Source organism: Alligator mississippiensis, chromosome 4, assembly GCF_030867095.1.
Source record: "Alligator mississippiensis isolate rAllMis1 chromosome 4, rAllMis1, whole genome shotgun sequence".
In the NCBI taxonomy this organism is placed as follows: Eukaryota; Metazoa; Chordata; order Crocodylia; family Alligatoridae; genus Alligator; species Alligator mississippiensis.
Genome location: NC_081827.1, coordinates 77,487,962 through 77,511,450, shown reverse-complemented (window position 1 = coordinate 77,511,450; position 23,489 = coordinate 77,487,962). Strand labels below are relative to the sequence as shown.

Sequence of the window (23,489 nt, the reverse complement as noted above, 5' to 3'; positions counted from 1 at the left end):
GGCAGCAAGCCTTCTTGGTAAATTCATGCTCAGATTCCCCATAAATGGAAAAAACAGTAGCAAGTTACAGGACCACATGTGGCCTTGGTTTTTGGTACTGCACCGCACATCCAAGCTTTATTTAACACACCCCGTCCTAGTTTTAGGATTGCTCAAAATAGACTTTGCAGTGTAATTGGGCATGTGGTTGTCTAGTTAGCAATCAGTCAGACTGAAACAATGGCAACAAGACAAATGCATGTTTATCTTTAATGCTCTGTTAACTCCTTAATCTGTTATGATCACTTTTAAATGCCAGTGCTATTAATGCTGACTATTGCAGCAAAAAAACATTGTAGATGTTTGTTCCACAGGAAGAGGGTCCGTTTATACCAAGGAAGAATGAAATAATTGACCAGAGATTGTTTCCTGGAAAGATTTAGACATTTATCATTGAGACATTGCAGTGACCCTTACAACAGTGGTTTTTTACATACGTTTTAGTGTACCTATGCAGCATGTTGGTACAGCTGTTTGCCTAATTCCCTGTACTATTTTTTTTCCACAAGTTAAAATTCTAGTTGCAAGTCACTGCATTATTATCAAGAAGCAGGACAGACTTTGTTAATGAAATTGTCTAGTGCTTGTGCCTTTGGCAGTCCTTGTGGAGGTGGGGAAAAGGAATTGTTGAAGTTTGTACCAGGTTATCTGACTTTGAAGATGGAATTTCATGCATTGTGACCACCTGATACAACCAATAGTTGCAATACTATTTGTATAGGTGCCAAGCTGAAGGTATTTCAGCCAACAGCTTTTCAGGTTCTATCTACTTATTATCATTTGTTTTGAATGCATCTCTAATTGGAATTCCAGCGGGGAAGGATCATAGGAAACTAGGGATGAAAGGGACCTCATGAAATCTTCTGGTCCAGCCCCTGCTCAAAGTAGTGTCACCCCTGACTAAACCATCCCAGCCAAGTGTCTGTCCAACCTGTTCTGAAGAACTTCCAAGGAAGGAGATTCCAGTTTCTCTAGGTAGCCCATTCCCACCCATGTAGTCTGAAAATTCCTCCTATAGTCCCCTCTTTAATCTCTCTTCAGGTATTTGAAGCCTGTTGTCAAATCCACCTTCAGTCATCTCCAGACTAAATAACCCAAGCTCTTTCGGCCTTCCTTTATCTGTCATGTTTCCTAAGTCCCTAATCACTTTTGTTGCTCTGCACTGGACTCTTTCCAATCTGTCCATATCCTTCTTGAAGCATGGGGTCCAAAACTGGATACAGTACTCCAGGTGAGACATCACCAGTAGTGAATAGAGCAGAAGAATCACTTCCCTTGGTTTGCAAATGGCACTCCTGTTAGTAAAACCCAGGATTCTGTTGGCTTTTTGCAACAAGAACACATGGTTGTCTCATTCAGTTTATGGTTGGTCAGTCTGCTGTAACCCCCAGGTCCTTCTCTGCAGTGCTGCAGTCATTTCTCAGTCCCTATTTTTGCTGTTGGGATGCAGTTCCATCCCAAGAGCAGGACTTTGGCACTTGTCCTTGTTGAATTTTATCGGATTGATTGCAGAACATTTTAGGAGTCTAACCAGGTCACTCTAGATCCTAACCCTGCCCTCCAAAATATCAGCTCCATCCAATCTGGTGTCACTTACAAATCTGCTTAGCATGCACTGTCCCATTGTCCAAATCATTAATGAAGATATTAAACAATACCAGACCCAGGACTGACCCATAGGAACCCCACTTGATACCTCCTCCCAGCTAGATATTGAGCCATCAGTGATTGATGATTTCATTACATGAATCATTGATGACTGATGAATGGTTTAATTACATTAGCATTTGTAATATGTGACTTTATTTAAATACTTTTTCTTTTTTAAAAATAAAATTAAAATGAAAGATAAAGTAACTCATGTAAAGGCCTAAAATTAGTTTACTAAATTATAGAAATTAAATACACTCACTCAATACATTTTTGCTGCTGCATTTTTAAAGAAGTCCAGCCAAACTACAGCTAGAAGCATCTAGAAGTAGAGTTTGTTAAAGTGTGAAACCAGCTTTGGATAGAACTACTCTCTCTTCCAGTTGCAAAGACAATATTTTCAACTTTATTTAACTTGATTAGTTAAGTGACTAGCTCATTTAAAGTTGAGAGCAGAGGCAGCTGTAACAATTGTATCAATATCAAAGGATACAAATATCAAATGTTATAGTTCAACAGTTATGTTAACATGATTCTGTAGTGATATGAGCATTGCAAAACTACTCCAATTTTTGATCCTGCTTTATCCCAAGACAATGGGCAGTTTAATTAACTAGGATCATGCAGATATAGGCTAGATACAGACAGTCAAAAAGCCCAAGGCTGAATCTATTCAGTTTTTGCATGTTAGTCTAAGTTGCACAGATTAAATTGAAACAGAAGTGAACAAGCATTTACCTTTAATTCAAGAAATGCAGCCACATGCCTGCAGTGACTCAGGCCAGAAGCCAGGGGGTGTTAGAGCATGACTCCTTAGCTGTGTGTTTACTTGCTCTTCCTGCTGCCTCCAAGGCCTTTGGGATTTGCAGTCCAGACTTAACAGCAGCAGGACTCTGCAAGGTTGCTCATCACTTCCTCTTCCTGCTTCCAGGTGCCTCTGGGATTTGTAGTCCACAATTGCAGCCAGCAGTAAGTTTTAGTGGGGCAATAGGGGTTTAATCCCCCCCCCTACCTGGCCCCAGACGTCAGCCAGGTTTTGCCTGGGGGGTCAGTTCCCTCCTGCCCCATAGACTGGGTTGAATCCCTAGCTGGGCTTGCCTCACGCCCCCTTGCCTGCCAGCCCTCACTGCTCCAGCTAGGGAGCAGAGGGGTGGGCCCAGCCCTGCTCTCTAGAGCAGGGGTTCCCAAAGTTTTTATGTTATGGCCCGGCACCACAGCCCGGAAGTGGCCGCAGCCTGGCAAACCACGGCCCAGTAGTCACAGTAAACTGCGGCCGGAATTTCCAGCTGGCAGACAGGTAAAGATACCCTGACCCCCTGGGTTGGGGGTTGGGCCAAACCCTGCGCTGCCGCAGGCCCTGCAAAAGGAGCCATGGCCTCTCCGCCCAGCTTCGGGGGCGTGGCGTTTGCTGGTCCGTGGCCACTTCTGGTCTGGCAGCTGACCTGCTGCAGCCCAGCACCAGGCTGTGGTCTGGGGATTGAGAACCCCTGCTCTAGATCACACAGTCCAGGACAGCCAAGGGCTGGAAAGCATGCTGGGATGCTGGGAGACTGTGATTTAGCTTGAACCAGGAAGAGGTCTGGGACAGAAGTTTCATTAGCCAGTTTGACTCAAATCAGTTAAGTCTGATACTACATTCAACCAGATTTATCTTAAACCAGTTTCACAGAGCTTGTGTTCTGTTACAGGTTTAAACCAGTTTCTGATGACTTAAATCGGTTAATGTGTAACTTCTGTACCTATCATAATGGGTAGATTTTAACAGCTGCTCCACACTCAGAGCACTTCAATTTCCCTTCCCCTTTAAAGTGGCAACAAAGCATGGTTGTCCATGCCCTGAGAATCTGATTGGGAGTTCCAAAAGAAGGAAAACTTGTTTCCAATTATCATTTATGAATAAAATGAAAGTCCTTTCCTTTCCTTTTCCGTGCCCTTGTGCCAAGGTATTTAGCAGAATTCACAGATTCGTTGGAATCTGACAGGCTATGCTGTGAGCACGTTTGCTATACCCTATAAAACTGAAGTCTGAGGATAAAACAAACATATTGTACAATCTTGAAGGACTGTTGACGAAAAACAACTGGTTCAATTCATCAACTATTGCCTTGATTTAATAAATCAATTTTAGGTGCAAAAGATGTTTTTCTGAAACAATATTTTTCTTGTGCATCAGCTTTGAAGGTTAGTTGTATTTAACAATAGAAAATAAATATAAACACTTTTTAATAATTTTAATTGAAGCTGTTTCCATCCCAATGCACTTAAGCAGAGTAAAAAAATTATGTAGTATGAAAGATTTCTGTAGTGTTCTGCCTAAGTGTATGTTAAACTACATAATTGCTTGACATACATATAGAATGAGCAAAATGTACCGTCTCGTACAAATTAGGTGGAAATCTATCTTCAGTAAAATATTTAAAACAAAATGCAAGTCAAGTTTAAAATGATTTTCTGTTTGAATTTAAGTTGCCAATTAAAATACTGTTGCAATTCACCAAAGCATTTCACACTGCCAGTTTTACATTTGTTGGTACAGTTGCTCATTTTGCTGGACACTTTCTTGGTTGTGTGGAGAAACAGAAATATTTGTGTTTATTTTAAAAAATGTATCGTGGGTTAAAATGCAGGACTATCAGCTAAAAAGGGTTGGTCTCTGGTGGTATGGGCTGTAAGTCACTTATTAAAGTACCTTAGGTTTTTATAAGCCCTTTTCCAGTAAGATGAACAATAATTGTAAGTGAAATAAGAAATAAAATCGTGACAAATGCAGAGAGAACACTTTACATTTGAGGAAACGGTTATAAGAATTCATACCCTTTACTGGGTTCTTAACTGACTTTTTTTATTTGTTATAGACATAGAGTGAAATCTTTGTTCCACTGATGACTGTGACAAAACTGCAGTGGAGTTAGGATTTCATCCCTGAGCTTCTGGCAAACGTCTCAGTGAGGACTCAGTGCGCAACAATAATCAGAAAAGCAAACAGTGTTAGGATGTAAGGAACAGGATGGAAAGTGAGGAAAATATTGCCATTGTATAAGCTAGTGGTATGCCTTGACATAGAATGTTGCTTTCAGTTCTGGTCATCTCACTTCAAAAAGTTGTAGCAGAAATAGAGTGAGTTCAGAGGTGATTGGTTAGAGGCACCTGTGACAACTGAAATTTGGGGATTTCTGTCCAGAGAGAGAGTAACCAGGTAATGTGAAGGATACTGAACTTGATGGATCCATTGGTCTGATCCATTTATTACATATATATATATATATATATATATATATATATTAAAAAGTATCAAATGTGTTTACTTTACAATTAAAAAGACCTACTTTTTCCTGAACAAAAACATCCCAAGTTCTTAGTCAAAATTTATCCTTCCCTCCTTATGTTATCAGTGCTATGCCAGCTAAATTTGGTTTCAGTAGAACTTGAACAACTCTTTCCTTTCAAATATATGTATAACTTTGAAGATTTAGTAAGAAGAAGTTCCTGTTGACGCACAAGGAACAAATGAAATAAATAAAAACTTGTCATTCATTAGTCATTTGTGAACATATACAGGAAGCTAAGAGAGTTAGAAGGGATGTTTTTTGTGACAATTTCATTATGTAAAAGCTATGTTTAAGTTAATAAAGCTTTGGTTTTGAAGAAGACTGCGTTTAGCTACAAAAAAACTTACTGTTACAAGTGTTAATATGTTAACATTCAGAACATAACCTCCAAACATCAGGTTTTTAGAAACTTTTTGGTGTCCAGTGCAGACGAGCAGGTCAGCAAAGGTAAACCTACATCAGTAATGGACTCCAATTCCAATATAATCATTTGACTTTGGTGTAGTGTCCCAGGTTTGACTCTAAAATTTCTGGCTGGTTAAGAGGTTTGTTTTGCTACAGAATTCTCAACAAAGAATTGCCAAGGCTCGTTTTATTATTATTCCTTTACAGCACTTCCTGTGAGGTGAACAAGACAACCTACTGCTAACTTACAATTCACAAAATTGAAATAGTGTAGTTACAATTTACAACACAAATTTAGTATGTTCCTTTTATTTCTGTATGATATTTCAATGCATTATATTTGTTATGGGTTGAAAAAAGAAAACTAGCAGTAATCAATAGTCTAGTTTTGGTTAGAGATGGGAAATGGCTGCATTTTAGAGAACTAGCTGTTGCAAAATCAGCAGTAGGTTTAAAAAAAAAAAAAATGTCCTCAACTACTGCTGTTCAAAGTGAAACAAATGTTGGTTTCCTCCCCCCTTCTGTCCCCCCTCCCCCCATGGGTACATGTAAGGCAGGCCTTTGAACTGTGACTTCTTACAAAATTCGTCTGTTTTTTAAGATTTTAGTTCTGCAGGTATTTAGAAAATGAGCAGAACTGGCTTTGGTTGACTTGCAGTTTCACTGTTATGGGAGACTATCCTAAAGAATGAGCTTTTGGCATTTGGAAAACATGTACCAGACTGTTAACAAAGCTGATCAAGGCACAGACGAAAATTGTTACTATGTTTGGACAGTTTCTCCCTCAAAAATTCCTTTTCTGCAGTGAACAGAAACAGACTGACAGGTGTTCATCTGAACTGTATTAGATTGCTGAATCAGGCCTAATCTTAGCCTTCTGCAGAAAAAATCCTTCAAAGGTCTTTGTGTTTTTGTAAAATGAAAAAACTGATCATTAACTAAAAGCTCCATCTGCTCAAGTAATATATAATGTATCTTGCTATCTAATGAAACATTAATTTGAAAGAGTTCTAGCAAATATTAAAGAAAATTTCTTACTCTAAGAAAATTAGATTCAAGTTTTATATTTGACCAGAATACCCTAAATACTAACTGTAAGAGAAATAAACTATTAATTTTAAAGTTAGCCCTCCTTTGCCTTCAAGTCTTGTATATTTTTTTTTTTAAAGGAAAGAAATAATGCTTCACAGTATCCTCCACAGGTCATCTGAACATTTAAAAAAGGGGGTGGGGTAAAAGAAAGTGGCCTGAAAATTTGTCTAACATTGTTTAATACTACTTATATACTGAAAAAATATATTAAAGAACATTTAAGGTTAGATGTCAGGATGGAGGATACCACAAGAAACAATTGCAAGGAAAGTTTTTTGTTTTTTTTTTGTTTGTTTGTTTTTTTACTCTGTGCCAGCAGTCCAAGTATAGGGCATGCTTACTATAAACAGATTTTTCAGATAATTTAACTGCCACTTCTTGACAAGTCCTACCAAGCACATGTGAACTGACATTTTAGAAGTTCATAACTTGGCCAAATTTGGACTGCCTGCCAAATTCAAATTTCCTGCCTTGTTTGAAAGGAGTGGAGGTCCCAGAATTGTGTGTTTAAAAAAAAAAAACCCCAAAAACTTAGCATTCGCAAAACACTTCACCTAACCTCATTCTGAAAAACAGCTAAGCAAGCCACTTATGCTGAAATTTCCCAAAAAATATTCGTCGAAAGAGACTCTTTTTAGAGGAGATGTTAAGCCAGGATGATTATAGTTTAGCTCATTGGAAATTGGATCTTATCATGTAATAGGTTAGGCAACCTTAGCAGTACTTTACTGGTACCCTTATATTTTCACATTATGGAGATTGGTGCTTTTTAACTTGCTTCTCAGTGGTCTCCTTTGTGAGCTGGGAACGTTGCAGCTCTCTCTAATCTTAATAAATTGTCAGTTCTTGCTCCCTACCCGGACAGGTCAGATATATTGGCCCTAATAGAACAGGAACTGAACAACTCTCATCCCACTCCCCACAACCTTCTTGAGCTCTCTACAGCCAGCAGCTACACTCAATCTGGTTGTTTCAGAAAAGGTGGGTGCTGGGAGGAGAGGAAAAGCTTGTTTGACAGCCTTCTCATCCCCACTTCTCTCTGGTCTGGATTTATATTCTTAATGAGTTAAATAAAATCATTTTTTTGGTGAAAGTGCTTTTTCTGAGCATGCGTTTCACTTTCAAACATAAGTGGATATGCAATATTCTGCTTAATCACTGATGGAAAGATATGAGTTTTGATGAAGTTTGGCTCATACTTTAAAAACTTCACTGCATGGTTGTTCTTCTAACCTACATAATCATGCGAGTGCTTTTACACATCCTAATCCATGATTTTTAAAATCCTACATTTAAAACTGTGATGCGTTTACATTTTTGTCTTTCAGGGACAGACTGCGTTTGATGTAGCAGATGAAGACATTCTAGGATATTTAGAAGAATTGCAAAAGAAGCAGAATCTGGTAGGGTTTTATAGATAAAGTAGCCAAATGTCTGTTAAGAATGATGGGGGGTGGGGGTAGAGCGCCCATTCCCCCTTTCCTCCTGCTGCTTGGAGTCCAGGCCTATTCCCACTCCCCCCCCCCCACCTCCTCCCCGCCCCAGGAGGGAAGGGAGGAGTGGGCCTGGCCCCAAGGGTGGGGAGAAGCTGGGCCGCCATGGTGGGGGGAAGCAGCGGGCCCGGGGCCAACACGGTGGCAGCGGGTGGACAGGAGGAGTGGGCTTGGCGCTGATGTGTTGGGTGGGGAGAAGGCCAGCTCCTTCCCTCCTCCAGCTGTTGCTGCGGCCTCCTTGGGCCAGGCCCGCTGTTCCCTCGCCACAGCAGGCTGGCTTTTCCCCTGCTCGGACTGCCCCCCTGCCACCACATTGGGCCCAGGTCCTGCTGGCCTTGCGCCCCCCCCCCCCCCCCCCACTTCTGTCCGCTCTGTTGCCGCTGCCTCCAGGCACTTAGTCCCCTGTATCCCCATGACAGAAGGCAGCCCGCTGCCACGATCGGAATGCTTTTTCATGCTCTGAGTGGCTGTTTGTCACCCAGTCAGAGCATGAATAAAGCATTATGGACAGACAGACAGACACGTAGATTTTTATAACGTTAGAGTGTCTCGTAATTATGGGGGGGGGGTTTAGGTGTAACCAATTCAAGTTAGTTAATGGACTTGATCTTCAGGTTTGACTTGGTGCTAAAGTCAATAAATGCCACTTTAACTGTCCTTCCATTCCATTCTGTCAAATACTGCCTACGGATGTCAGTGCATTTAACCATGAAAGATGAGCAACATAGTTTGATTTAATTTTTCAGATATAGTGTTTTGAATATTTTGCATGATGTATTTATCCAATAATATTTGTATTAAATCTTTGTCACTTATCAACCTGTCAATTTCACTGCATTATTTTTTTTATATCCCTGAAAGCTTCATAGTGAAAAACGAGAAAAGAAATCTCCCCTAATTGAATCTACGGCCAACTTGGATAATAATCAGTCACAAAAACCATTTAAAAAGTAAGTGCAGCATTACATGAGATGATATTCTAGATAAGAAAAACTTATGAAAAATATGAACTACTTATATGTCTGGTTGTTTTTATTCAAGTTAATAAATACTTTTATTTGAAATAAATCTTTTTCATTCCAGTAAAGAGACTTTGATTATTGAGCAAGAAAAGAATGCAACCAGCATTGAGTCTCTAGAGCATGAGAAAGCAGATGAAGAAGAAGAAGGAAAGAAGGATGAGTCCAGCTGTTCTAGTGAAGAGGATGAAGAAGATGACTCAGAATCTGAAGCAGAAACAGGTAAATTTAGGTTTGGAGAAATGTTTTGTTTTAGGAGTCTGCTTTAGCTTATTTCACTGCATTAGAAGCATGTGAGAAAGGGGAATTGATTCTTTGTTCAAATTTTAGGGCATTTGTACACCTTTGCAGCACAGTGCTGGGTGCTTTTAAAAGTGCCCAGTGCTGCGGCGCATGCATTTGTATAAATGGTGAAATGTGTGTCAGTGCTGAGAAAATGGCGGTGTGCTTTTGAACTGAAATGCATCAAAGGTGTTTTAGTTGAAAAGCGCACCACTGCCATTTTCTCAGTGTTAATAATGCACAGTTTACCATTTATACAAATGGATGCGATGCAGAGCAGACTCGATTAATTGAGTCAGCTAAACATGTCGGAGCAGACAAATGTATGTGTATAAATGCCCTTAGTTCTTAAAAGTTAAATGCATTTAAAAGCGAATATAGCTCATAGGTGCATTATTGCAATGGAATCATTCTGTATTTTAATGAGCCATTTTAAAATTGGTACAATGTATTAGACGCCCCAGCAGTGTCCAGAAAGGATGTGAAAATGGCAGGAAATAAAAGAGAAACAAGACCTAAGTGTGGAGTTATTTGCTCACCATGCTTGTGATTCAGAGCTTGAAATCTTAGAACATCAAATATCATTCTCTGTTCTGTCATCCTGAAGCACACTGGTTGTAATGGATTTGGCTCAGGCACATGCAAATGAACTCTGTGTTTAAGGTAAATATTAATGTATTCTAAGTCTCATAAACTAGTTTTAACAAAAGAAATATTGATAGTAATTCAGCTGCTTTATGTACCACTCAGGAATCATAGAACGTTAGGGTTAGAAGGGAGCTCAGGAAGCCATCTAGTCCACCCCCTGCTCAAAGCTGGGCCAACCCCCAACTATATCATCCCAGCCAAGGTTTTATCCAGTCAGGTCTTAAAAACCTCTAAGGATGGAGATTCCAGTCTTTCTAGGTAGCCTGTTCCAGTGCTTTACAACCCTCCTACTGAGAGAGTTTTTTTTCCCCGATATCTGACCTAAACTTCCATTAAGATTATGTAAAGTAGGGCTGTCCAACTAGAAGGTTAGCATGTGGCCCATGGACTCCCACTTGGCTGCTGTTTGCCCCTCCCTGTTTGTTCCTACTGCAGCAGCTGGGAGAGGGCTGGACTGCCTGAGCTGTGCACGCAGCAGAGGAGCGAGCCTGCCCACACCACAGGTGTGTAGGGCAGGTGCTGTGCATGCATCAAGGGGAAGCTGGGCTGTCCAGACTCTGCAGGGAGCCCTGGATAGCTTGGCTGTCCCTCTCTCCCAGATGTGCACATTGCATATGCAGCAGCCCCCTTTCTCCTGGTTATATGGGAAGTTGGCCTGCCTGTGTTACAGAGCTCCCAAAGCAGCAGAAGAGGGAGAGAGCTCCTGGGCATCTGGGCTTCTCCCTCTTCCCCCCCCAACTCCAGCTGTATGGGGAGCTGGGCTGCCTTGTGTGGGTGGCTGGGGGTGGGGTGTGGAGTTAGGCTGTTTGCACAGAAGTGGGGAGGGAGGAATGCTAGGCTGCCTGCATGGTGGTGGGGAGCTGATGGGAGCACCTGCACAGTTGTGGCCACTGGCTGCCCAAAAATTAGAAGTCTGGTTTAATAAATAGATTGTGATGTGGAGGAACTGGCATTACAATAGGCCTGTTAGAAGCGAAGTTAGACATTTATACTTCTGGGGAAGGTAGACTCAAACACTATTTAAAGGGGCATATGCAAAGATTCAGTCTGTGTTTGAATGGGGTAGATGGTTTAGAGATGCAGAGCTTTACCCTCTTGGACAACTTGTACATCAAAAGTTGCCAGAGTCCTTAAATCAATCCTTCCACCTCTTGTCCCCCCACACATGCACACACTAGTACTTCTGTCCTTAAAAGACTTCATCTTCTTTATCTGCTTATGTACGTCTCTGGAAAAGAATGCAGTTATTGCTGCAGAGAGAGACTCCGTACCAATTCTGCCATTTGCACATCTGACTTTTGTAGAAACTGCTAACTGAGTTGAGGGGAGAGGAGAAGCTTCCCTGCTGTCCACCTTGGGACGTTCAGCCTATAGTGCAGCTTGATTCTGTAGCATATCTCCATTTTTGTTTATATTACCATGCAGCAGTGGTAACATATAAGGAATGGTTGCAAGATGAGACTGCCTGGGCATCCAAGGATTGCTGGGGCAGGGTTTTTCATCTGCATATGTTTATTAGTTGGATGAATAAGACTTGTTGCTTAAACTCATTCTGTCGGATTGATTGTGAAGGTATGTTAGGCACTCTTGGAAGTAATAACTTTATATTAATGTAGCAACTCTTGTAATGTATAAAACAGATGGGAAATCTAGGCCCAAACACAGTTTTAAATGAGCACATTATATTCTGTAATACAAAATGTCTCTATGAACAAGAACCCATTATAATATTTGGAAAGAGATTAACACAAACATTACTTTTTACCCATTTTAGAGATGTGTATAAAAATATCTAGAGAAAAATGTAATAGTTGCACTAATAAATGTTCTATTTTTAGGCTATTACCTTTTTAACCCAAATTTTCAAGAAAACAATAGCTTTTTCAAATAACTGCAGCATTTAAGCTTTGCTTGATGCTTTTGTCTGATGAAAATGTAACACATTTTCTTGCACATACATGCCCTCAAATAAGGTGTACACACATTTTTTTGTGAAGGCAGAATGAAGAAAAAAATGTTTTCCCCCCAGAATTATAGCTGTATACAGCAAAGACAGCCTAATCTGCAACTCGCAATTCCTTTTCTTCTTAACTGATGGCTGAAACTTCAACTGCTGCTGAAGACTGGCTTTTATGTGTAGCTGTTATTTTGAAAGGACCTGGAAAAAGTCTGCAAGCTTTATTATCTGCCAGACTAAAAAGTTTTCAAGATTGTGAAATAGGAGAACAGAAACCAGGAGTAGCTAGCATGCAGTAAACTTGCCAGAAGAAAGGTTAGCTTGATCATTGGAACATCATGATCATTAAAAAAAGGGGGAAGTGAAGGACAATGGGTCGTTAAGTCAGCTGACTCCCTCAGGTGCCTGAATAGAAATGCCACTGTTGCTGCTGGGGAGTTGGTTTGGCAGGAGGAATCAAAGTGAGCTGCTCCCTATTCTGGGCAGAAGAATCAGCTTCTCTGCTTAAGACCCAGGGAAGCTTCTCTGCTTAATTTTGAGGGGCTGTTTTTGTGGGAGAAGGGTATCTGTGGTATAAAGGAAACTAAGGGCTTGAAGTACACCAAGGCTGAGTTTTAGGTGCTTTATTTTCTTTTCTGTTTGACTTGCTACTTAATGGTCATTGGTGAACTACAATAGATTCATACCCATTATCTAAAAGTCAGTTTATCGTTATTTGCTTTGGCTCTCTCTGGCCTTTGTTGTGGGTTCCCTAGAAACTTTTAAGGAGCTCTTTCTGTCTGAAAGATATTTCACAGGCTTCCTTCTCCAGCATATCTTTGTCTCATCACTTTTGAAGACCCTGTTAAGAAAAGAGAAGAAAAGAAAAAGAAAAAAAATGGCATCAGCTAGTGATGGTTCTATTAGAATTAGGTTAGATGTTCTTACTGCTATTCTAATGGCATGCTGCAAAATATACCTCAAACCTAGAGGGCAATAACATTTCTTTAAGTTTGTAGCCCTCCCCTAGGGAGATTGAGGTCTGGTAGACTTGAGTCTCCTGTGATCCAGCATGCAGGGCTGGCTGCCTTGGTCAGTAAGCCAGCTACAGTGTTTCTTGAATTCTGTGACTCTCTGGTAACTGTATTCTCTTCATTACTAGTGGACAGTTTTGTGCCAGGAAAATTTGACTGAGACGCAAGAATTAATTTATGTAAACTCTGGGTTTTTTTAATATCAACAAGGCTTTATCATACTTTATTTGGCAAGCTACAGAAGTTAGACTTTTCCCTGTAGAGCTGTCACAAAGTTCCAAGCTTGCACTCTCCCTTTTTTCCCATTATTCATTTTAAGGTTGCGTTACAACAAACATTCTCAGAATGTTAGGGAACATTTTAATTGGCTGTTATAAAGCACTTTAACGAGTGTTGCAGCATTGCAGATTCTCAGGATTTTTATCAAGTGTTGGGGTGGGGTATTATGCTAGGACCTCTGCTCCTGGAAACTTGATTATGTGAGAAGCTCAGATTTAAAAAAAAAATAAAAAATTTCAAAATAAGTTAACTAATGAACTCTAAAGGTATAGGAAACTATAAAGCAAGTAGAGCCCCAGCATTGTGTAGGTTTTTGTTGATTTGTTTGGGGTTTTGTTGTTTTTTTTTTGGGGGGGGGGGGGTCTTCCATTTTTGTGTTAGTTTACGTCTCATGACTGGAAAATTTCCCACGGGTCTTCTCATGTGGCTTAACTCGGTCTTATTTACAGGCCTTCTCTTCCTAATTTCAAATAATTTCAAAACAGCTATTGAGCCCAGTTTCTCTATCTCTCCCTTCCTTTTACCCCTAATACTCGCATCCTCTTACAGCTGCTTCTTCCACGTCAGAATTCGCAGCTTTACTCCTCATTTGTTTATCTAGGACTGCTTCACCTACATTTGTCTCCTATACTTTTCCCAACTTGTATGCACAGTCCACACGACCTGTATAATTAAAGGTTGTCAATTTAGCTCAGCCTTTTGCCACTTTTTGAGTCTCCCCTATGACTGGGAGAAGCTTATAACTAAAATAGATGCCTCATACACCAACATTTCCTCTATCCTATAAATGTTGTCACAATCAGTAACAAAGTTGTTTTTTTACAAAGTGCCAAGGTATCAGGTAAGAATTTGAAAGTCAAGCTTGGGCTATTTGCCACATGCATGACCAAAAATAGCTATGTTCTAATGAACTGTTTTCTAACAGTTTTATTTGTGTTAGAGGACTGTGTCAGTTCCCTTGGGCTAATAGAAGCTGATAGCAGTAGAATCTTAAATGGCAAATATGGCTGAATTAATAGGGGGACAAAAATTATTGGAGTAAGGATTTTTTTTTCTTTTCACACTAAAAACATGCAGCACATCTTTTCATTGTACTTTATGCCTTAGTGTATTATCTGCTTTGCCATCAGGGTTATGGGCTAGCTAAGGTAAGCGACAATTTTTTTTGTAGTTTGTCCAATATAATAAAGCGTCTTTTAAAAAGTTTTGGATTGCTTTTAGATTTGTTTCTGTATTTGCAGGCTTAATTGAGAGCCAGTCTGTGGCACACGTGTGCCACAAGCATCAGGCAGACTATGTGCGTGGCATGTGGCAGATGAAGGAAAGGATAGACAGCACTGTGGCAGACAGGGCAGAAAGCAGAGCAGTCGAATGGGCAGAGAGCATAGGGCAGGGAGCAGAAAGCAGAGCAACAGATTGGATAGGGGAAAGAGGTCAGAGTGGCACTTGAGTGTATGGAGCTAATTTGTAGTTTCAGCACATGTACCAAAAAAGTTGGCCCCTGGTGTTTTAGATCAAAGTGCTTTAGCATGCATGTAACTTTTAAGTATGCGAGTAGTTTTACTGGGACTTGATTATATGCTTAATGTTGTAGGTACGTACCTACCTGATTTGCGATTTTAATGCAGAGAAAAAATGTTGTTGGAATATAGGAAAAAGTAGCAACCTTTCTAAGGTTTGTAAGAAAAAAGCCTTTTGTAATGAGATATAATTAGAATGCCAAAAATTGGAGAGCGAGAAAGAAAACCAAGAATGCAAAATAAGATGCTATTGGCTGGGCTAATTAAGGACTTCACCCAATTCAGAAGAAGTGTAACTTTATATTTTAATATAAGTCAATACATTATAAATGACAATACCAAAAATCTTTTGCAGACAAGAACAAACCTCTAGCTAATAATGCAAATAACGTCAGTACGCAACCCAGTTCCGTAGCTGTGACAGCACCTTCGATAACCACTGGTCAGATGGCACCTACATCACCTGTTAAGAAGGTAAAACAAAAAATAATTGCTGTACATACATTATGCATATTTTGAAGTATTTTATTCTGTATGCCTATGTTGATTACAGTGGTTACAATGTGAATTAATTGTCTAGTAAGTCTGAAAATGTGCAAATATTCTTGGAATATTCAGTGGTCATTAGAACATTTATTTCCATTAAATATTTCCTTAAGGTACTTTCTGAAATATTTTAAAAGCTGTGTCTTTTATCATATTTTATTGAGACTTTCTACACACATTGCAGACTGGACTTGTAACAAAAACGAGTATTGGGAGACAGTTACCTATCATAAGCATCTTATTTATTATCCTACTATCAGTTTTCAAAGAAGGGGGCAGTTCCTCCATTTAAATGCAAGCGAAGCAGAGGAAACAAGAACCTCAATTGCATATCTTGACTCCCGGTGCAGCTGAATATGAAAGGGAAGAATTTGTGGTATTCCAGAAGAGTTCAAGTATTCACTGTTCCGGAACACGGGAAACGAGAAGGGAGCAACTTTTGCCAAAATCTAAGAACTGAAACAAGCTAATGGCGAACAAGGATTTTTTTAAACTTCTTTTGTATCCATGCTGTTTTGTGATCTGTTTGCAAACACTTTAAACCAATGTAACTGATTGTGGGTAGACAGACAGCATTCAATGTTGTTGACACATACAAGGTAATGTGTTGGAGTAAGTTCATCTGTTCATAAATTTAGGTAGATGGGCCAAATAGAAAATTAACTTCTAATTAATATTAAGTATTATTGGCTCTGAAGTTGAGGTCCATCTCTGTGGTTGTTGCTGTTGTGACATACCAATTTAACTTTCAGTGAACTCCGATACCTCAAGTACTCCTAGCAGTGTTGCTGCAATAATGCAAAGTCTGGAGCAGGATTAAATAGTCAAGTGATTAGCTCCCTGCTATCATTTGAAAGACCTACTGTCTTTGTGGCTACCTTCTGTGAAAACTTGAGGTTGCCATTAGCAGGTATATGGAGGTATTACTTGAGTTGGAGTATTCAACCTCCCTTGTATTCAGTTCTAAGATGAGGGACTGCCCCCCATGTGAAATACAGGGGGGTGCCTCATCTTATGAATCAAGTAAATACAGTAAGTCAGATTGATTGTTGAGTCTTAAAAAGGGGGGACATCATAATTTGTCATATAATTATGTGAAGGATGATAATCTCCAAGTTGACAGCATTAAGGCTATTTTTGTCAAGGGGAGACCAGATCTATAGAGGTGTTGATCATTCTTAGGGTATCTAGATTGTGGTGAATTGTTTTTTGGCGTTTTTTTTGTTTTTTGGCCCTTCACTTTTCCACTTGCACAAGTAATAGGTTTATCTAGGAGTTTCTTCTGAAAGAATCTGTGCCTGTACTGTCTGGTATTGCTATATTTTAAACTCTTAAGGTTGTATCTTTGTCTCCTTTACAAGTTTCTCTCCTTAAGACACTCATTGTCAAGCTCTTGCAAAATTTAACATCAATTTTTTCAGTGTCTATTTTGTACTCCTTCAGGGACAGAAGAAATGGTCTTGATGGTAGATTAATTTTAGGATTAATGCAGCTTTACTGAACAGTAGCCCTAGGTACCACCTTGGTTTAATCCATAGGAGCTGAAAGAGAATGTCTGAAATGATCAGTATAAACTGATTGAGGTCTCACTCTCGACTGTAATGTACTTGGGCTGTATGCTGAAGAGTTCTCCAGGGTTTGGAACAAAAGAAGGATTATTTTCCCGACAGTTCTAGCTTTAGCCTCTTTATTGGTTGTACTCTGACTACATTGATGGAAATTTATGAATCAATTTTAGTTTCTCACACATCTGTCCAATGCCCAGGTCCTTATTATACAGTGGATCTTAGAACAGATTTGATAGTGTGCACAAGTTCTGTGTTTTGTGTGCAGGATTTGCCCTTCAGGACTGTAGTGGTAAGAGTGCCCTCCACAGCCTGGGGTGAGAAGTCCATCTTAGTGGACTGTTAGCTTTGAGTTTGAGTTTCTCCTCTCAAAATGTAATGTCCACAGCTTTTAGGAAGCTTCAACCATTGAGGAAGGCTAGGAATTAGGGCTGTCAAATAATCAACATTATCATGCACGATTAATGGGTTAATTGCTTTTTGCATTAGTTTTTTTAACGTGTTAATCATGCACATGGATTTTGCAGCCTGGGCTCTGCTCCATTGCTATCACTGCTGGCTCCAGGCTGCCCAGCGGGGCAGCGGTGGCAGTACAGAAGAGCTTCAGGGCAGCCCGGGTGCAGTTGCAGGCTCCAGGCTGCTGTAGTGGGAAGGTTGGGGGGGCGGGGTACAGGCACACAGATGCACATGAGCAGCTACAGCATGAACATGACCAGGAATGCAACCTGGTGGCATGTAGAGCAGCACCCAACAGGTAAGTCTGTGGAGGGGAAGAGGTGGGTGGGGGGCAGATTGAGGCTCCCTCAGTGAAGGAGGGAGTGAGGCAGGGGCTGGGATGAATGGGGTCTCAGGGCTGGGGCAGGTTCTCTCCCCCCCTCCCCGCCCCCCAGATGGGCCTTCTGTGGCTCTGTCCCACAACCTGTCCTGGGGCCCCATTCACCCCTGTCCAGGTGCCACTCCTTCCCTCACCATGGGGGCCTCAATCTACCCCCTCCCCCACCCCTTCCCCTCCACAAACTTACCTGCTGGGCACTGCTCTGTACACCGCCAGGTTGCATTACTGTTGGGTTACCATATTTCCAGCTTTAAAAAAGAGGACACCTGTGAGCAGGGGTTGTAATATGATTGTGAGGTGGGCAGTAATGTCTCTGTCCCTCACTCCCAAGCCACAGCTCCCACAGCCCTTCTGCTGCCCTTCACTCCTGAGCTACAGTACCCTACATCCTGCCAGGACATGCAGAGACCCTCCCCTCCCCAGGCTCCAAACCTTACACGCACACATACCCGCAGCCCCCCACACTTTCACAGCCTTCCTCCCCCACACACACCCCCCACATACCCCCAACCATACAAAGCATCTGCATAATTTTGAGTTTTTAGCTGTGTGATTAAAATCGTGATTAATTGTGACTAATGCTTTTAATCACACAACTAATCATGATAAAAAATTTTAATCATTTGACAGCCCTACTAGGAATAAACCTTTACGTCAGTGCCTTAAAGAATTGTTGATATTCTCTGAATATAAGGACCAAAGCTGTGTTAAACATAGGCACACCTCTTCCAATGACCATGAAGTGCTAGTGCTGTTCTGGCTTTTTCAAAGTTGATATGCTTAACACTAGTTCTTGCATTACAGATGCAATACTTGCTTTAATCAAGATGGTATGCCTTTCTGTTAAACTATAAATATGTAGTGAGAGATGGAGGGAAATCTTAAATCTAATCTTGTTCAAGGACTGAGATGTGGTTATATCATTTACTCTGAACAAGTTAGGACAAGAGACCTGTTGCTGAAAAATATGAAATGTGGTTATGTTATGGTTCTGCCATCTTGCTTTTGATGGTGGATGATAGGGAATCTATGACAGGAGATAAGTCATCCTAGATATTTCATGTTCCTTTGCTCTTCCCTTAAAGAATGCCACCACTGGGGACACGACACAGGGCTTGATGGATCATTGATCTGACCCAGTATGGCCCTATTCTTATATATGCAGGCAGGTTTTGAGTAAAATAAACATTTTTAGAAGATACAAAGAACCTACATTTTATAAACTGCTTACTACTGATTCCTGATGTGAGAAGAGTGGTAGGATGCAGAACTGAAATGAGTCAGTATAGATGGAGGTTGAAAGGATTTAAAGTTGTGAAAGGCTTTTCAGTAAGTAAAAGGGATTGCCCCCACTAAAAGAAAAAAATCTTTTTAGTTTGGTATCTGTCATCAATTGCCATTTAATGTGCATTTTACTACCCAGTAACTATGATTCTTTGAGAGATTCATTTTCAGTTGACATGATGGGTGCATTACTCATGGTTGGCCATTTTGACTGACTTAAATTCTGTCCAACTTTCACATCTCACCTCAACAAATCTTGCTGTCTTTTTGCTTCAAGCTCCAAACTTGCAGCAACATCCCTAGGTTTTATTGCTTTGACACCCACCCTAATATCTCTCTTACATTGTTAACTGAAGATATCCCTAATAAATACAGACCCTTTTGGTCAGCATTTCATAAGCCGTGGGTCACAATAATATGTGAAAGGGTCATGAATAAATTTAAAAAAAATGGCTTCTCCTTTAAAGAGAAAAACATGGGAAACCATGGCTTTTTCCTTGCAGATAGGCAGAGTTCCAGCCTGCAAGGGGTTGTTTAGGGCTCCCCATGCCCCACACAAACCCCACCCCCTGCCGCCCCACACTGAGTGGCTGGGGCCTGGGGGGAGGGGGCAGCAGATTGGGAGTGAGGGGCACTGGCCATCAATGTTTACAAATGGGTCCTGGTACAAAAAAGGTTGAAAACCACTGCTTTATACTATGCCTGTCAAATGCCACAAGACTCTGAACTTGAACTACTTAATGGTGTTAGGATGCAGTTTTCTTTTCTAGATCTGAAGGATTAGGATAATCCTAATGCCATGTATACAGCTGCAGCAGTAGATCTGGGAGCAGGGTGAGGAGGGTCTGGCCACATCCCCCCTTCAGCTGTTCTGTGCGTGCATGATGAGTTCTGAGCTTACTGCCTAGTTAGTGCAGGTGCTTGTGGGCTCTGGTCCGAGCCCCTACTTTTTGCACAGTACCAGGTGTCAGTGCTTTTACCATTCATAACCTCCTTTCCCCTCATGCTGAATTCAGCAGGAGAGTGGGGGTAAACAACAGCAGCATTCATCCTCTGAGTCTGAAGTCCTATGAAAGGAGGGTGGCACCAAAAGGTGCCTTTTCTCTGATCAGCTGTGTGGGGGCCACTGATAAACTCCAGCTGATTTGGGTAGTGTCCTTGAAGTTGCAAGCTGCAACAAACCACAGGAGCATCTCAACAATCCTTGTGCAGCTGTTGCAGAGGGGCTTGTCTTTCATTCGGCAATCTTATACGAATAAAGTGGGTTACAAACTACTTGGGTACAAATGTTCCAGCCTCTTCTGTATAAAGCGTGGCACGTGTTTTGCTGTAATTTCCGTACCATAGATCAAGTGAACTTTCTTGAAATGTGCACTCCCAGTATGTTGCACTTTGATAACATAATGGATTATAGATATCTATATCAAGATTTATTTCTGAATGTGGTAAATGTTCACTGTGGACATACCCAAGGTAGCTTTAAACTATCTCAGTTGCCAATAGCATGGTGGTTGGATCTCAACCATCAAGTACATCCCTAAGATCCTGATAGGCTTGTGCAGCACATGGGCTGCAGTGACACTGATAGTATCTTGGTAATGAAGCTACTGCAGGTACATCTGCATGGGCAGATAGCATTAAAGTTATTAAAGGTATTAAAATGGTTTTTCTTCTCTTAAATATTTTGTGTTCTTTAACAATGAGCAGCATACATGAACAAGGACTCAAATGTGTGACTTAAAAACAGCTTCCCCCCCATTTCCATTCTTTCATTCTTTATCTTTGTCTTGTCTTAATTGGCTTTAGTATGATTTCATTCCTCCTATCATCCCAGTGGTGGAGTCAGTAGATCCTACATCATGGAGACAGGGCTTGCGAAAAACTGGCATTGTTCTTGTGCCCAGTAAGGGTGAAAAGTCTATGGTGAGACTTTGGTGTGCACAAGATTTTGTTTTCAGGTTGCAAAATAACATATTTAATCAAACTGTTCATACCCGATTGCATGGTTTTAAATGGTGTGTAAATTTTTGTTTGCCTCATTATCACAATGTGTGTTAAGGTGTGGATTTTTTTAAAGCTAACTTTTAGAAAATGTTGTATTCCTTTTACCAGCTATTTATTTATGTCATTAACGTACCCAGGAAGTGTGTAAGCTGTTTCATCCCTCCCTCTCTCCCCCACATTTTCAGTACATTTACTGAAAATAGCATATTTTGCAATGTGTGTTAAATGAAATATCAGTTAGTGTGGATTAAAGGTCTTAAACTTGTTGATGTCTCTTTTTCCCCTTTAGTTTCCAACTTCAACAACCAAAGTTTCTCCAAAAGAGGAAGAGAGAAAAGATGAATCTCCTGCTTCCTGGAGGTTAGGGCTTCGGAAGACTGGTAGTTATGGTGCACTTGCAGAGATTACAGCTTCCAAAGAAGCTCAGAAAGAAAAGGACTCCACAGGTGTCATGCGTTCAGCTTCAAGTCCCAGGCTCTCCTCTTCATTAGACAACAAAGAAAAGGTAATCGATTTTCAGAATATAAAACATTTCAAAATACCCACTAATACAGTTAGTGTAAATGTTAATTATGATGTAAATTGAATGTAATATGCAGTCCTAAAGATTACTTCATTACAGCAGTTACAGTGCTCTTAATCTTTAAAAATTAAATTGATGCATGAAGCTACAGTTACAGCTAGGGGTTAGAGCTGCCCCAGAACTGTAAGTTTTGAGCCACCTTTGGAAAGGGTCTCAAACCATGCAAAACAGTTTATCTGGTCCCAAGGCTTGCACTTCATCAAGTGCAAGAACTGTGATGGTTTCTGTCCCTTACATGTGGGTACTGTAAGTGAAGTCAAAAGGGAAGCTTTTTATACCCCCTCATTCACCTATTGTTGGGAGCATAATTAAACTGTGAACTATTGTGCCAAAATAGTTGCATAGCTTGTTTGGGTATTTGAGTAACTAATTACTTTGTCCCTTTGAGTTTCTTAAGTCCAGTCATTCCTTTTTCAAGTACTTATGTCTTCTTGTACAGGGTCCTGATTTAAATAAGTTTACAGATTTATGAAAAACACCCTGCCACTATACTGTGTAAAGACATAGTTGGCCATTGCTATTTTAAACCCAACCTTTTGGAGTCCCAATAATAGAAAATCAAATGCTGTAGAAAATTAAGACTTTTAGATGCTTTGAACAGTTTGCTGTTCTCACAGTGGTGCTTTGCTATTCTTAACCTCTGATTGGAGCCAATTGTACAGTTTAACCTGGCAAAATCTAACTAGAATTGGCCTAAAAAAATTCTCAACAGATGGATAGCAGTATAATTAGCAGCTGTTTAACAAACTTTATTTTCACTTTTAACATCACTTGCGACCCTCTACAGAGCTATTTTTCACTCCTAAAAAATATTTGTCTTTTGCAGGAAAAGGATGGTAAAGGAACTAGACTTGCATATGTTGCACCTACAATCCCAAGGCGATTGGCCAGTACATCTGACATAGATGAGAAAGAGAACAGGTGACTCTCAAATTAACTTGTGGGTTAAATATACATACAATTTTACTTCAAAATTTCTTGGAACCTGGTCCCTGGATTTCTGAGAGAGAAGTCTAGCCAAACTTAATGCAAAAAAGTTCTGGGTTGTTCAGTCCAAAGCGTTTCTGTCACTTCTCTTCTTTCAGATGGGTAACATTGCAGTTACAAGAATGCTGCTGTTTTATTGCCTCAGAACAGAATATCAGTAAATGACTGTATATTTGTATATTCCTTTCTTAAAGAGCAATGGACAGATGTCTTTGGGGAAAACTTGAAGATTTACACTACCGAGAGTATAATCTTGGTCTTACACAAGTAAAAGTATCTACCGTATTTACTCAAATATAAGATGACCTTGAATATAAGCCAGCCCTCCAATAATTCAATTCCATATCCAGAAAATTAATACATTTGTTATAATTTTCTGGGTATACAATCTAATTTTTGGAAGCTTGCCTTGAATTTGTCCCCCTTCTGCTGCTACAGTGGGGAAAATAAATCTGGGGAGTCTGGTCGCCCTCTGTTCTCCCAACTTACTGGTAGACCCCGCTCTCCCTAAGCACATGGAAGTGAGAAGCAAATTTGAAAACGCAGCGTGCATCTACACATGCACTTTACTGTGGAGTTGACTAATTAGCTTCCCAGTAAAGTGTCACTGTCCATAGGTGTGCTAGTATTCAGGCACAGTAAATTAATTAACTGTGCCATAGGACAGTGCTATCTTACAGAAGAGTAATTATGTGCACTGAAATGCATGTGTAGATGGTAACTATGTGGCAGCCCCGACACTTTAGCACCCTTGAGGGGGAGTATCACATCTCTGGACCAGCTTGAAATGTACCTTTGGATGCATGACAAAGTATGGCTGGCTTTGCTGGCTGCGGTTTGGCATTGGCGGCTCATGTTCATCTTGGACTCAATACTGACTCCAAGATCCCTTTCCGCCTCTGTGTTTTCAAGAAGGGAACTCCCCAGTCTGTATGTATGCTGTGGATCCTTCTCCCAAG

The 23,489-nt window shown here is 40.5% G+C and overlaps 1 protein-coding gene across 2 annotated transcripts in view; it reads left to right on the top strand.

Annotated features, from left to right (window-relative positions):
• The window catches only part of PPP1R12A (protein phosphatase 1 regulatory subunit 12A), a 195,607-nt gene that overhangs the window by 107,911 nt on the left and 64,207 nt on the right, over positions 1 to 23,489 (top strand). For both annotated transcript variants that reach the window (XM_059726121.1, XM_006274960.4), the window contains exons 6-11: positions 7,844 to 7,918; positions 8,870 to 8,958; positions 9,092 to 9,249; positions 15,082 to 15,200; positions 21,250 to 21,465; positions 22,370 to 22,464. In XM_059726121.1, the coding sequence (XP_059582104.1) occupies positions 7,844 to 7,918; positions 8,870 to 8,958; positions 9,092 to 9,249; positions 15,082 to 15,200; positions 21,250 to 21,465; positions 22,370 to 22,464 (752 nt within the window). The remainder of the gene's footprint in view (positions 1 to 7,843; positions 7,919 to 8,869; positions 8,959 to 9,091; positions 9,250 to 15,081; positions 15,201 to 21,249; positions 21,466 to 22,369; positions 22,465 to 23,489) is intronic.